Below are 15,129 nucleotides of genomic sequence, written 5' to 3' on the forward strand. Positions count from 1 at the left end.
TCTCCTTCCCTATTCAGGCAGACCTTTATCAGTATCACTCCCCCCCACACACATACACACAAACAAAGATCCTATGTATTCTTTGGTCTGATTTTTCCCTGATCCATTTTTGTTCATCATTTTATCCTTCTCAGCTATGAACTCTTTCAATTGCTCACCCAATAAATACCACACAATACCAACAATCAGTGGGGTATTCAACAATATCTTTGCTATATTGGATTATATTTCTCTCCACCACCTTAACAGTGTCTGCCTTGAAGTCTTGTGTCTGTCTCTTTAAGAAAGAAGGCAGTACTCACAGAAAGTTAAAATGATGATTCTTAAACAGCAGAGCATCCTTATCCATTTATCTTCTTTCTAAATCTGAAATAAATAGGTTGCATCTTTGGTATTATTTTAAAGTCTGTTAGTTATTGTTAGCTAATGTCTCTTCTTAAGGCAGCAGTCAAGTCACATTCCAGCTGAAAATTAATTGGCAGACAGTGTTGTCCAAGTTATAATCTCAAAATATTCCAATCCCAAAAAATCATTACAAGAAGGGAGGTTTTGCTGATTAGAGGTCCTGAGAGCTAACCTTCAAGGATATTATGCGGTATCTGGCCACAATGGCAGAGTGTCTCTCCAAAACTTTATCTGCCTCCAGAAAGTTCTCATACGCAGTTTAAAGAATGGCTTTCTTCAGAGCATGTGAGGCTAATCTCTCTATCACACAAGGGAGATTGTACTAACAAAGATTTAACTCTTATCTGGCAACGGGAGTGTTAACCAGCAAAATTTCCTCCAAAAAGTCAACATGTAAATAATTTTAAATGAACTTTTGTAAATAGTATAAATGAATTATGCATAAACCTTACCCTTCCCTTTTAACAACAAAATGATGGCAAATCAAAGAGATGTCTTAATTCTTTATTCTTATTAGTTGCTCTCTGTTGTTCAGCTCTGGCCTCAGCATGATAATATAGCATTTTGGGGCAAAGATGCAGCCCAGTAAGCCAGCACTGGAGGCCAAGATGGAGAAGATCTCCACCATCACCATGTACTTCCCTTTGGTGCTCAGGTAGGTTGGGACAAAACACAACCAAACACTGCAAAAGAGCAACATGCTGAAGGTAATGAACTTGGCTTCATTGAAACTGTCAGGTAATTTGCGGGCCAGGAATGCTGAGAGGAAGCTGAAGAAAGCCAGGAGGCCCATGTAGCCCAGGACACAGGAAAACAAGGTCACCGACCCTTCATTACATTGCACAGTGATTTCTTCCATTAGTGAGTGCATGTCTAAATCTGGGAATGGGGGAGAAGTTGCCAACCAGAGAGTACACAGACTTGCTTGAATCAAAGAGCAGGAAATGACAATGGAGTTGGCTAGTCTTTTCCCCACCCACTTCCTCAGGCTGGACCCTGGTTTGGTGGCCATGAAAGCTACAACTACGGTAATGGTTTTGGCCAGCACACAAGAAACAGCCATTGAGAAGATGATGCCAAAAGTAGGTTGTCTGAGGAAGCAGGCCATTTCCCTTGGTTTGCCAAGGAATAGCAAAGAAGATTGAAAGCAGAGCAGTAGAGAGATGAGGAGAGTGTAGGTGAGATCTCGGTTGTTGGCTTTGACAATGGGTGTATCTCTGTGCTTCACAAAAACTAAAAACACTAAAGTTGTGACAATGGAGAAACAAATAGCAATTGAGGCTAAGCTGATCCCTAAGGGTTCTTCATAAGAAAGAAAGCTCAGTGTTTTGGAGATGCATCCATGTTTGTTCCTGTTTGGATATTGGTCTCCTGGGCATCTGAAACAGTCATCCATATCTGAAAAACAGAAACAGGTCAAATTCTAAACAAAATTCATGGTCTTCTTCCGCCTCCCATATGACCGTTTTGGGATTTCAACCTGGACATTCTGAATGAACTGTGGTAAAATGGAAGTGCTATTTAGTTAGCTCACAGCTTACACACATTTGACCCGTGTGCACTTTACACAATTGGCAAGCAAATGAAAAACAAATAGATAAATTTAGGCAGAAAGGAAGCTTGTGTCTGGGTAAAAACACTTGGCCTATCCCACCTGCTATTGAATCCAATGTCTTTGACTATACACAATTTTGGATTTAGGTGTGATCCCCGGGATGTAACTCCTGGGTAAGTTGTGGGCTTTCTGTATAACAATAATTCTAATGCATGTTATGTGATACTGCATAGCAGCTATTACAACATCTGCACCTATTTTGGCTGGATGCAGAGACAGTGGATAGTTATTTTCATGATTTTACTTATAAACTGAAGCACAATCCAGATAAGAATGAGGCATTCTTTGTGGATGGTTCCCTAGATTAATTGGTGGTTGCTCCCCCAGCTTTGGCTGCCACCACAGCTGCCTTTTTCTGGACAGGGATAGCCTAACTTCTGTCATCTTTCCTTTGGTTATATATAGGTTAGATAACTGCAACAGGTTATAGATGGACCACTTCTGAAAATGGTTTAGAAACTACAGCTTGGGCAGAATTCTAGGGCCATGTTGCTGTTCTAGGCAAGACAGGTGAACATAAAACTCACTCTTGTCTGACTGCACTGGGTCCCCATTAGTTTTGGGGCCAATTTCAAAGTTCTGGTTTTGACATATAAGGCCTTAAAATGCCCCAGGATGAAATCCTCCCAGGACTGCCTCTCCCCATATGAACTGTACCAGAATTTCCTATTGCCATCTGAGGCTCTTCTCCTACCCTCTCAACAAGAGATCTGGAGAATGGCAATCCCCAAAATTGACCTTTGGGGTGGTGGCTGCCCATTGGTGGAATGCTCTCCCTGGGGCGGCTCCTGTCGGAATATCATTATATATCTTTAGGCGCAAGGCAAATGTTTACTTTGACAACCAAGCCTTTTGGCTGTTAACCATATGTGGCCTTTTAGAAGTGGGTGGAATATTTCCAATGTATTTCTCTTTCCTCTTGGCTTTAATATGTGTATGGGGTTTATTGTTTATTTCAGGGTTGGCCCAAGATATTTAGGCACCTGAAGCAGATCCCAAATGGCATCAGGAAGAAAGGGGAATTGTAATAATTAATAAAACAATCCCAATGCAGGACAGTGGAATTCATTTTCCTGGGAATAAAAGGTATAATTTTGAATTTGTGATGTCCTGTGCAGATTGGCCAGACATGTATTCCTGGTACATCATCACTTCACTGTTTCCTATCTAGAACTGTGTATCTGGTTGTCTATTTGAGGGGTGCCCCATGGATTTTTGCACCTGACATGTGTTGCAGAGGCCACTAAGGAGAAACTTTAATGTCTGATCCAGCATCTACTAATAATAATCACAGTTTGATTTTGCCTCTTAAAAGTAAAAATTTGTCAAACTCTCCATGACCACCATCAGGAGTGTTAACATTTCTCTATGGACTTTTTGACCATTTCTTTTGGCCATTTTTTTTTCTGTTTAGGATATTATAAAGTAGGTGTACAACTACCATAGATCATTTTGTCTATTTTAGCGCTCACACTCAAATCCACATAAAATGTATTGCATGAGGCTTCCTCATTTTTCAAGATGTCCCTGGGAAGATATTGGAAGTCAACAGAGAAACATTCCAGGCAGCATGGTAATTAAACATAGCAATTAGATCTAAAGTAGCAAACCATCCCAATCCTAGCCAATGAAAATAACACATGAATTCTAAGTCACAAACCATTCTGGTCTGAAATCTTCCCTTCTGGACATGGAGCACAATCATAGCAGCAAAATTTCTCCCCTTCCTTCCTTTTCTTCTGATGACCAGGGGAGCAGCAGTCATTACACACAGAAATAGGCACCACCTATCCATCAGGAGGAAAGAACATTCAGGTGGGGGTAAGTCTCCATTCCTCCCCACAAAATAATAATAATAATAATAATAATAATAATAAGAAGAAGAAGAAGAAGAAGAAGAAGAAGAAGAAGAAGAAGAAGAAGTTTAATTTCTTGGTTTCCTTTTTTGCTCATGACCTTGAAAGACTCATCTCAGAAATTTTACGTATAAACTTGTGCTGTACAAGTAAAGGATGCATCCCTAAAAAGGTGGATAGGACAACTGATCATTGGTCCATCTGACTGTTGTTGTTTTTTACAGACCAGTGTCACTTTCAAAGCCTACTTGGAGATGCAGAGGATTGAACATGGGACCATTGCATTTCAACCATTTTGTTATTCAGATGAGCTCTGGAGTTTTTCCAGTGGGACAGAGCCTGCAGGGCCCACAATCACAATCCAGGACCCATACCTGGTTAAAACCCTTGTGCCATGTAATCTTGTCCTCATGAATGATGATTCTTCTTGCTTCAAGAGCACCATTGTCCACTTGTCCCACTTTCACTCGTAGGAAGGACTTGTTTGGCAATGTGACTATGTTCACGATGTCAAATACACCTTCCATTTCCTTTTTACCATTGAAACTCAATGTTTCTCCTGCAGAGTTATTAAATATAATGCAACGAAGAAAAGGTTGTAGCTAATTGAAAAATAACAAGACATAAAGGGGTAAAAATTTATTTACAAGTTAAGCAAAATGCTGTGATTTGAAAAGTCCCTCTTTTATAACTATAATCGAGCCATGGTTCCCAAACACCTCCGTTATCTTACATTTTGGCTCCCGAACACCAAAAACCTGGAAGTAAATGCTCTGGTTTTTTAATCTTTTTTGGTAACCAAACCTTTGACACAGTTCCTGCTTGAGTGTTAAAAGCTCATGCAACCAACTGGAAGCCATGCCTCGGTTGTGGAAGGTTTCTGGAATGGATAAACAGGTTTCTGGAATGGATTGCATTCAACAATCAAGGTGTGACTGTATTTCAAAAGGTACAAGCCTAGGTGAGGGCAAAAGGCCTTTAATACAGAGTTTTGCTTACACGACCCCTTCGCCCCAGAATGGGTTCATCTGGGTCTCTGGCTCCTGTGAATGAGCTGAAAAGGTTTTAGAATTGGAGTAATTTTCCTGCCATCCCCCAACCTCCCCCTCTTTGTAACCTATCAAATCCTTGGCTCAGTCAGCTGAAACACAGTTAACCTGGGATGGAAGACGTAATCAGAGTATCTTCAGTATTGCTGGGATGGGAAACAACAGATGGATCAGCTGGAGAGCCAAGGACTCCAATAAACCCTCATCCCAGCAGATCTCAGGTTTGGCTTGCTGCCTTGCCATGAGGTGATGTAAACATAAACCACACACATTCCTACATTGCTGGGATTGGACTAGATGGGCCTTGGGGACCTTCCATCACTAGAATTCTATGACTAAATGATTCTAATTTTCTCATTGAATAAATGTATAATGCCATTTCATCAGGTACTTGTTGATACAATCTCTCCTTGGAATATTCAACCCACTGAATTAAGAAGAATTTGATTTCAATATATTACCTTCAGAGGTTGCAAGTCTTGATGATCCAACTTTCCATCTGTCATTAAAGTCTTCTGCTTCAATGTAGTTGAGACAATGGCATGCAAAGCATGAGCCACAACATAGACAGCATTGTAGATACTGTAGCTGTGGCCAGTCATGCCCATTTCAAACAGTGCACCTGGAAGGCTCTTCAGTCTCTCTTCCCCAGTACAATGTTCATTACTATCCAAAGGCACACTGGGGGTTGGCAGTGTACAGTCAAATGCTTGCTCCCAGACGTCCTTGAGGAAACCATCTCTGTCTGTTCTATCAGGCTTTATATTCTGAAGAAATGTGTTGAACCCTAGAAGCTCTTTTAAGTGAATTGTTAAGGAAATTGCACCTTGAAAGGAATCCAGATCCCAAGACCTTTGAAGACCTGTTAATATTACTTCAATCTGGGTTGTTATGATCCAAACCTTTCTAAATGATGAGCTTTCCTTATTTTCAGGATCACTAAGAAATATAGCCGTTCTCATCCAAACAAGGGATAAACTTTCTCCAAAGATTATACATGCGCTGACTTTATTATCTCTTAGAGAGAGAGAGAGATCCCAGATCACATCCATCGTTTTACCCAGCTTATCTAAATGGGCTACTTGTGGTATATTTTGGAAGAAGGCTGAACAGATTCCATACTTGGACAGCAATGGTTCCAGGGTCTGCAGGAATTTTTCTCCACCGTCACCCTCTACAACATAAAGTCCAACCCATGTCCATCCAAAATGCTTTAGTAAGCTGATGATCCCCATATATTGATGGCTGTCATTGGGTACCATGCGGAAAAAGGAAGGGAACTGATCTGTATCACTCTCCCCTGGGGGAAAAGATCCATATGTGATCTAAAAGGAAATGTACAGAGATGATGGAGTTAACATTAAGATAAACCTTCATTTTGAGCATGTGCCTGTTCATTCAACAAATGTAATTCAGAGCAAGGTGTGGGTTCAGGGACAGTTAAATCCAACTTTCCTTTTCTAGCTAAATTCTCTAGAATTATTACAATTTTTTAAAATAAAAAATTCTGGAAATTTTCTTCCTTCTTTCATTTTGTACATTTTCTGGAGATTCAGCACTGGTATGTTAGGCTAGTGGATCACTTTATATTATCTTTCTAAAGCTCTATGATCATCATCATCATCATCATCATTACTATTATTAGTATCATTCTAAATTGAATCCCAGATATTAACATGACTCCTCTATTTTGCACCAATTGATTCATTCATTGGCTTCATGGCCAATCTGGATTATAAGCAATGGAAGTGTACATTGTGAAAATCCACATCCCTGTTCCCATTCAAAGCTGCTACCTGAGGAATCTTGTAGAGGCCTATGGTGTCAGCCATATAGAAGGAGGTATCAGAGCTAAGTCCTCCAATGATGGCTATGAGGTTTTTCTCCATGTCACATGTATAGTTGGGGATAAATCTATTTGATTTGAAAAGTAGGTCCAGAGTTGTCCGATAAGTCATCCTTGCATCGTAATAACTATCATAGATGTGGAATCCAAGGGTGAGATTGGGCAAGATCTTGGGGCTGTCATTTATCTCTTTTACAGCAAATGCCAAGGCAAGGGTGTGCTGGTAGAATTTCGTCACCACACTGCAAATGAATTCAAATATAAATTCTACAGTGTGTGGAATCAACATATCATAATATGGATCATTTCTGTCTCAAATTAAAATATAGTTTGAAATGAGATTATTTTCTCTTCTCGTAAATGCTCTTTCTAAGCTAAGAAACACCAAACAATCCAAATAACATTTATTTTTCATCAAGTCATTTGCATTCTGCATCATTGAAAAATCTGTAGTTAATCTGTTGCTTGTACTTTTCACCTGACTTGATTGAAAAAACAGAACAAAACCCACAGCTATATCTCTTTGGTATGTGAGCAATTCTTATACCAAGTTTTTCCTGGACCGTGAAACCTAGAACCCTAAACACAGTGACTGCCTGGTAAGGTCTTTCCTGAATCTCTGCTGTAGCTTGCTTTCAAATTCGTTTTGTCGGTCTTTGGACTATAATAAAGAATGTGTGTGACAATCTTATACTTATCAGGAAATAAGTTCCATTGAACCTTGGGGGGCTTACCTCTTAGTAGACAGTTGTGGGTGGGTTGCTGCTCTGCGATACTTTGGTGGATCATCTGTCTTTCTTCTAGATGATCCTAGGTCCAATAGCTGACATCTCCAGCTAGGTCTGTGTTAGAAACTCCGGGAAACTGCTACCCATTACTGTTTATTATACTGAGCTAGATTAACTGATAGTATGACTCTGCATAAGACAGCTTCTGGTGTTTATTTGTAGGACTGCACCATGTGAGCCAAATCCTAGGTGCCAAGGCAGCCCCCCCCCCAAAAAAAATAATACCACACATTTTTTAGAGGGCAGTTTCACTCCACCCTTGGCTCTTTGCGACTTCATGCCTGTGACATCAGGACATCGTGTTGGATTCCTTCAGTCATCTTGAGAAGATGGTGGCTCTGGACTGCACCATATTTTCCTTACAGTTAGTTCTTATTAAAATCAATGAGGCAAGTTCATTGTGACTTTCAAAGTCCCATTGATCCCAATAGGAACACATCTGACACATTCCTATTCCAACCTATGTGTTCATTCAGAACAGCAATCAATTTTGTTCAGTGGGTCTTATTCTCAGAGGAATGAAGCACTGAGATTTAGGAATCTCTCTCTCTCTCTCTCTCTCTCTCTCTCTCTCTGTGTGTGTGTGTGTGTGTTTAAAATATACAATTTTTCATTAAAAAATCACATCCATTTAGAAAAATCTATATTAAATGATACAATAAGAAACATATAAAAATACAATCAGAAATCAGATATTACATAAACATTTATGCATTCTAAAATGCCTGCATATGTTTGATGTGTAAGAAAGATTTTCAGAAGGCATATAAAAGTTGAAGTATATGTGTTTTATTGCTTTTAAATTGTTCTTTCATGTGTTTATGTCTTAGCTCTTTTCATATCTCATGATGATAAGTTCAATTGCAATTCTGCTAAAAACAGAAATGGGAGCAGAAGTTACCACTGTTTGCTCATTCCTTCTATGTCCAGACAGGAAATCAATCCCAGGAATATTATAAACATATGCTGTTCCAGTTGCATACAAGCTGCAAATGACAAATGATTTATTAAATTTCCCTGCCATTTTTATTGTGTTTCTTGTGCATTGAAAATAATTGCATGAAATAATGTAATGGTTACCTACATAAATTCATCTCGGTGGACAACAAGATGAATAGTTTAGTTCTTTGTGGAAGATTAACTTCAGAACAACAGAACAAAATCAGTGCTGCATGTGATATATAAAAGGCAGTATGGAAAAAATGCCTTTTTTCATCCTTATGCTCATGTAAAGCAATTTGGAAATGAAATAAATAATATAAAATGAAGTGTTAAATCGGTTCCATTAATTTGAGAAGCATGAGCTTGAAATTTGAGAGAGAACATTTTGAGAACACTTTGCTCTCCTAATGTGATTGAGATAGGGAGTGCCCAGGGGTGGTTGTATTGGACTATTTGTGACCCAGTTATTTATTTACTTGAAGTGTTTCTATCCCTTCTTCAGCAAAGCAGTTTACACAGGATAATTAGTGCTTTACGCCTTAAAATCTAAAGTATATGACACAAAAGTCACAGGTGGAAGGCAAGAATGGGTACCAGATTTGGGTGTTGCACAGGCTGCCACTACTTTTGAAATGCTAAGGTCTACCACCGCAAAATGAAAAAATAATTATTTTTATTATTTGAGGGGATATAGACCTTGTTATGTAACTTTGAACATATTCTGTGAAGTGTGTAATTTAAATAAAACTTTCTGGCATGTGTTTTCATGTGCATGTAGATCTATATGTTTGTTTGTTTGTGTGTATGTGTATGTAGATAGATGATAGAGATAGATAGATGATAGATAGATAGATAGATATAGATAGATGATAGATGATAGATGATAGATAGATAGATAGATAGATAGATAGATAGATAGATGATAGATAGATAGATAGATAGATAGATAGATGATAGATGATAGATGATAGATAGATAAATAGATAGATGATAGATAGATAGATAGATGATAGATAGATAGATAGATAGATGATAGATAGATAGATAGATGATAGATAGATATAGATGGTAGATAGATAGATAGATAGATAGATAGATAGATAGATAGATGATAGATAGATAGATGATAGATAGATAGATAGATAGATAGATAGATAGATGATAGATAGATAGATAGATGATAGATAGATAGATAGATAGATAGATAGATAGATAGATGATAGATAGATAGATAGATAGATAGATAGATAGATACATAGACAGGATTAATCTAGGGTTGCCATATTTCAAGAAGTAAAAATCTGGACAGTGTTGCTCATCCTTTTTGGGGGTGATCGTCCAAAGTTTAGCTTTTTTTTAGCAGGAAGCACAGAAAATCCTGGACATTTACTATTAAATTAAAAATCCCCCCCCCAGGTGCCAAATTAGCACATACACAACCCTGCACATTACCGAAATCTTCAGGTTCATATGGCAACCCTATTCCATCTGAAATAAGTTGGTGCACAAATTTTTTAAAAAAGGTAAAAGGAATTTAAAAAACACTTTCAAGGGGGAAGAAATATTTTGTGAAACTGGAGGACCACCTTTGATACAGCACTAGATTTATGTTTGAATTTATCCCCAACATTATCTTTCTCAACTTTACACTTCACTTCCCAAACACCAGGGCAGTGTAGAAATCACACATACTTTGGATGCAATTAAAGCCAAACTTAAACCTCATTCTCTTCTCTCTGTCACTTCATAAAATGAAGAACAACTGTCTGTGCTGAAAGTCTGCAAGCTGAGTGGAAGAGTGGTGCCATTTTCTTTGAGGATGGAAAGCAATACTCAGGCAGTGACTGACAATGAGAAGTACTCAGGGGTTGACCTGTTAGAGCTTTCTCAATTGCGTAAATGCTTCTTTGTGAACCAGCATAATCATATATTTGCCTGAAGCATTTTTATCCTTTTCAGCCAGAAACGGCTTCAAAAGTGGCTTACATATTTCAGTGATAAGAAACTCACTACATTAAATCTTAAAATCTAGGAGACATTTGAAGGGATACGGGGGAGACACTTACTATGGAATTTTGAACTGATATTCAAAAAATAGGCACCACCTATCCACAGAATTTTGTGCTGAAAGTCTGCAAGCTGAGTGGAAGAGTGGTGCCATTTTCCTTGAGGATGGAAGGCAATACCCAGACAGTGGCTGACAATGAGAAGTGCTCAGGGGTTGATCTGTTGGAGCTTTCTCAGTTATGTAAATGATTCATTGTGAAGCCGTATAATTATATACAGTGGTACCTCAGGTTACAAACACCTCAGGTAATAAACACTTTGGGTTACAGACTCCACTAACCCAAAAATAGTACCTCGGGTTAAGAACTTTGCCCAAGGATGAGAACAGAAATTGTGCACTGGTGGTGCGGTGGCAGCAGGAAGCCCCATTAGCTACATTGGTACCTCAGGTTAAGCAGGGTTTAAGGTTAGGAACAGACCTCCAGAACAAATTAAGTTTGTAACCAGAGGTACTGTACCACTGTACTTGCCTGAAGCATTTTTATCCTTTTCAGCCAGAAAAGTCTTCCAAAGTAGCCACTATACATAGGTCAATGATAAGAAACTCACTACATGAATGCTTACAATCTAGGAGACATGACACAAAAGGAATGGGGATTTGGAGGGATAAGCGCAGAGAAACTTACTATGGAATTGTGAACATGTTCTGTGAAGGCTGTTCTCTGAAGGAAACTTCATCAAATGTATAAAAGATCTGAGAGGAAATCCCACCGATGATGAGGCCACCTGGCTGGTACCACTCATGAGGAACAGGAAAGGGGTCACTGGTGGGACACGTGGTCGGATCTGCATTGTACACACTAGGTACATGCAAAAACAGCAACACATATACACAAAACATTCTAGCAGTGTAGCTTATTTCCTTTTTGCATAAGCCTCTTAAGGAGAAAAATCTTGCAGTCTATGTCTATATCGGTATAGCCTTTAGATATTTTCAGATGCTTTAATTGATTTATAATTTGCAGTTGCTCTCATTTCCTTTGAGAAGAAGAGACCACATTGGGTAATAACTGGCTCTGGCAAAACTATTCCAGAAGATATTCGTGAGTTGCATTTAGAATCAAAGTGTAACAAATGGAGCCTTGGTTAGAAGGTGAGATTGCCAGCACCCATTTCAAGTCTGGCCAATAAAGGGAAAACTTGAGAAATAAGATGGGCATGGTCTTCTCTGGACTTTGCCTCTACCCTCACCACTCTACTGAATACAACATTATTTATTATAACAACTGCTAGGCTTTCCTATTGAATTTTTCCAAGTGACTGCTGAAATGTCTCTTGAGCCTGGTCAAATTGAGCAAAATATAATGATTTGATTAATTGCACGAATAGATAATATTGTTTTCATAGTATTAGCTCAGAGTAGCAGTTTTGGTAACCAACATGTTCAGCTGGGTTTGTTTTCTAAAATGTGACTCCATGTTACCTCTGACCCTGAGTGGCCCACTAAGTGGCAAGTGGCTTGAAATCTTCTCTGGCGAATGAACATACCCAGGAAAGTCAGAGTGCTGCCATTTTCATTGTGGATGCAAAACAGCAAAACCTGAACTAAGGGCCACACATGCAACCCTTGTTTTACAGAAAGCAGGGAAACACATTTCTTTACACTAATTGTCTAGGGGAACCTCCTCCCGCAAAGCACAACACACCCACACACCAGATGCATCATCAAAAAGAGGAGAATAAATCAAATGATTATTCAGACTGTTAAAACTTCCTGATGGTGTTTTATTTGCATGGGTAACCTCCAGATTGTATGACAAATGCAATGCACCATTTGTGAGACTGCCCCTGAGACTGGCCTGGAATGTGCAGCTAGCACAAACTGCGCTGCTCACTGGAGCAAATTTTCACCATCATGTTATACCACTGCAGATGAAGGAACTGAACTGCCTGCAAATGAGGTCAGTCTGCTGGTATTGGTGTACAAAGCTATATAGAGCTTGGAACCACAGTACATAAAAGAGCATTTCCCCTTTGTGTAGGCTACTAATCACTGTGTTATGCAGCTCCATATCTTCCAATCCCATTTCCAGTTTGCCATTATTTCGTGTCCTTAAAAAGAAAGTCGCTTCTATTTCCTCTTCTTTCATCCTGTTTCCAGAAGGATCGCCAGAGGCTTGGTGACTTTCCCCTCTAAATTCATGCCAACTTGTATTGTATTGCCAAGAATGTTGTTTCTGTTTCAATCATTACAGATTTTGGACAAAATGGACTGTTTCAAGAAGTGGCAGAAAGATATCTCTAGATTTGTCTGGCAGGGCAAGAAGCCAAGAATAAAATTTAAAATATTAACTGATGCAAAGGAAAGAGGTGGATTTGCCCTGCCAGACTTTAAACTTTATTATGAATCAGCAGCATTCTGCTGGTTGAAAGAATGACTGCTTCTTGAGAACACTGACATTTTGGATTTGGAAGGTTTTAATAATGTTTTTGGGTGGCATGCATATTTGTGGTATGACAAGGTTAAAGCTCATAAAGCATTTAAGAATCATATTGTCAGAAAAGCATTGTTTAATGTCTGGATAAGACACAAAGATTTACTTGAGAATAAAACCCCAAGGTGGTTGTCACCAATGGAAGCAAAGGCTCAGAAAAAGCTCAATATGGAGGCCAAATGGCCAAAATATTGGGAAATTTTGGAACAGGATGGAGATAAATTGAAATTGCAGAGTTTTGACAAATTAAAAGATAAAGTGTGAGACTGGCTTCATTACTATCAAATAAGGGAAGCTTATAATTTGGACAAAAAAACCGGCTTCCAGGTGGAGAAATCAAAATTGGAAACAGAATTGTTAGAGCCAAAAACAAAGATACTTTTGAGAATGTATAACTTGCTGTTGAAATGGAATACCCAAGATGAAACGGTAAAATCTGCTATGATTAAATGGGCACAGGATGTTGGATATAACATTATGTTTGCTGACTGGGAACGGTTGTGGACCACTGGCATGAAATTTACGGCATGCAATGCCCTAAGAGAGAATATTATGAAAATGATATACAGATGGTACATGACACCAGTCATGCTAGCAAAAATCTACCATTTGCCCGATAACAAATGCTGGAAATGTAAAGAGTCAGAAGGTACATTCTTTCACCTGTGGTGACGTGCCCATGGATAAAGGCTTTCTGGGAAATGATATATAATGAAATGAAAAAGGTATTTAAATATACCTTCTTGAAGAAACCAGAGGCCTTTCTTCTGGGCATAGTCAGCCAACAGGTGTTAAAGAAGGATAGAACTTTCTTTATGTATGCTACAACAGCAGCAAGAATACTCATGGCAAAATATTGGAAGACACAAGATCTACCCACTCTGGAAGAATGGCAGATGAAAGTGATGGACTATATGGAATTGGCGGAAATGACTGGCAGAATCCGTGACCAGGGAGAAGAGCTGGTGGAAGAAGATTGGAAGAAATTTAAAGACTACTTACAGAAATATTGTAAAATTAATGAATGTTAAAATGATGTTGGACTGGACCTAAGTGGACTTAGTAATAAGATAAGTAAGAGTATGTAAAAATGGTTTGATAATTGATTAAGGTATAAAGATGTAAATTAGTTGAAAAATTGAATTAAATGTTATAAAGAAAAAGGGGTAAGGATTTGCTGAACTAATGATGTGATTGGGAATACAAAAAGGGGAGGTGTGAGGAAGTCAAAGAAACAAGATAATGAGAATTCTGAAAAATGTGAAAAATCGATTTGGTTTTTAACTATTTTTTTCTTTTTTTGTGTTGTTATTGTATTTTTTGTAATTCTTTTCTGTATGTTTTTCTTTCTGTTATGACTTTTTTCTGTTTTTTAAAACTTCAATAAATATCTTCTAAAAAAATAAATAAATTCATGCCAACTTGTACATGGAATCCTTTCTCTCAACTCTATCTCTGGCATCTCATGAAGTTTCTTGCTATCTCTGTCAATGGATTCATTCCAATCCTTCAGCATAACAACTCCTTCATTTGTCTGGTTCATGCCTCCAGACACCTTTGTGAAGGTCTTGTCCATTCCATCACCTGCAACCATTCTCCTTCCCTATTCAGGCAGACCTTTATCAGTATCACTCCCCCCCCCACACACACATACACACAAACAAAGATCCTATGTATTCTTTGGTCTGATTTTTCCCTGATCCATTTTTGTTCATCATTTTATCCTTCTCAGCTATGAACTCTTTCAATTGCTCACCCAATAAATACCACACAATACCAACAATCAGTGGGGTATTCAACAATATCTTTGCTATATTGGATTATATTTCTCTCCACCACCTTAACAGTGTCTGCCTTGAAGTCTTGTGTCTGTCTCTTTAAGAAAGAAGGCAGTACTCACAGAAAGTTAAAATGATGATTCTTAAACAGCAGAGCATCCTTATCCATTTATCTTCTTTCTAAATCTGAAATAAATAGGTTGCATCTTTGGTATTATTTTAAAGTCTGTTAGTTATTGTTAGCTAATGTCTCTTCTTAAGGCAGCAGTCAAGTCACATTCCAGCTGAAAATTAATTGGCAGACAGTGTTGTCCAAGTTATAATCTCAAAATATTCCAATCCCAAAAA

At 38.4% G+C, this 15,129-nt stretch overlaps 1 protein-coding gene across 1 annotated transcript; it reads right to left on the reverse strand.

The window, feature by feature from the left end:
• Window positions 1-901: 901 nt before the first annotated feature.
• On the reverse strand, window positions 902-14,597 carry LOC128399193 (vomeronasal type-2 receptor 26-like). The gene is made up of 7 exons (XM_053360440.1): window positions 14,432-14,597; window positions 11,195-11,354; window positions 6,722-7,013; window positions 5,509-6,250; window positions 4,251-4,435; window positions 3,681-3,807; window positions 902-1,803 (listed from the first exon to the last, which is right to left on the reverse strand). The coding sequence occupies exons 1-7, from the start codon at window positions 14,595-14,597 to the stop codon at window positions 902-904; spliced, it is 2,574 nt and encodes an 857-aa protein (XP_053216415.1).
• Window positions 14,598-15,129: the final 532 nt, after the last annotated feature.

This window comes from Podarcis raffonei, chromosome 13 (assembly GCF_027172205.1).
Source record: "Podarcis raffonei isolate rPodRaf1 chromosome 13, rPodRaf1.pri, whole genome shotgun sequence".
In the NCBI taxonomy this organism is placed as follows: Eukaryota; Metazoa; Chordata; class Lepidosauria; order Squamata; family Lacertidae; genus Podarcis; species Podarcis raffonei.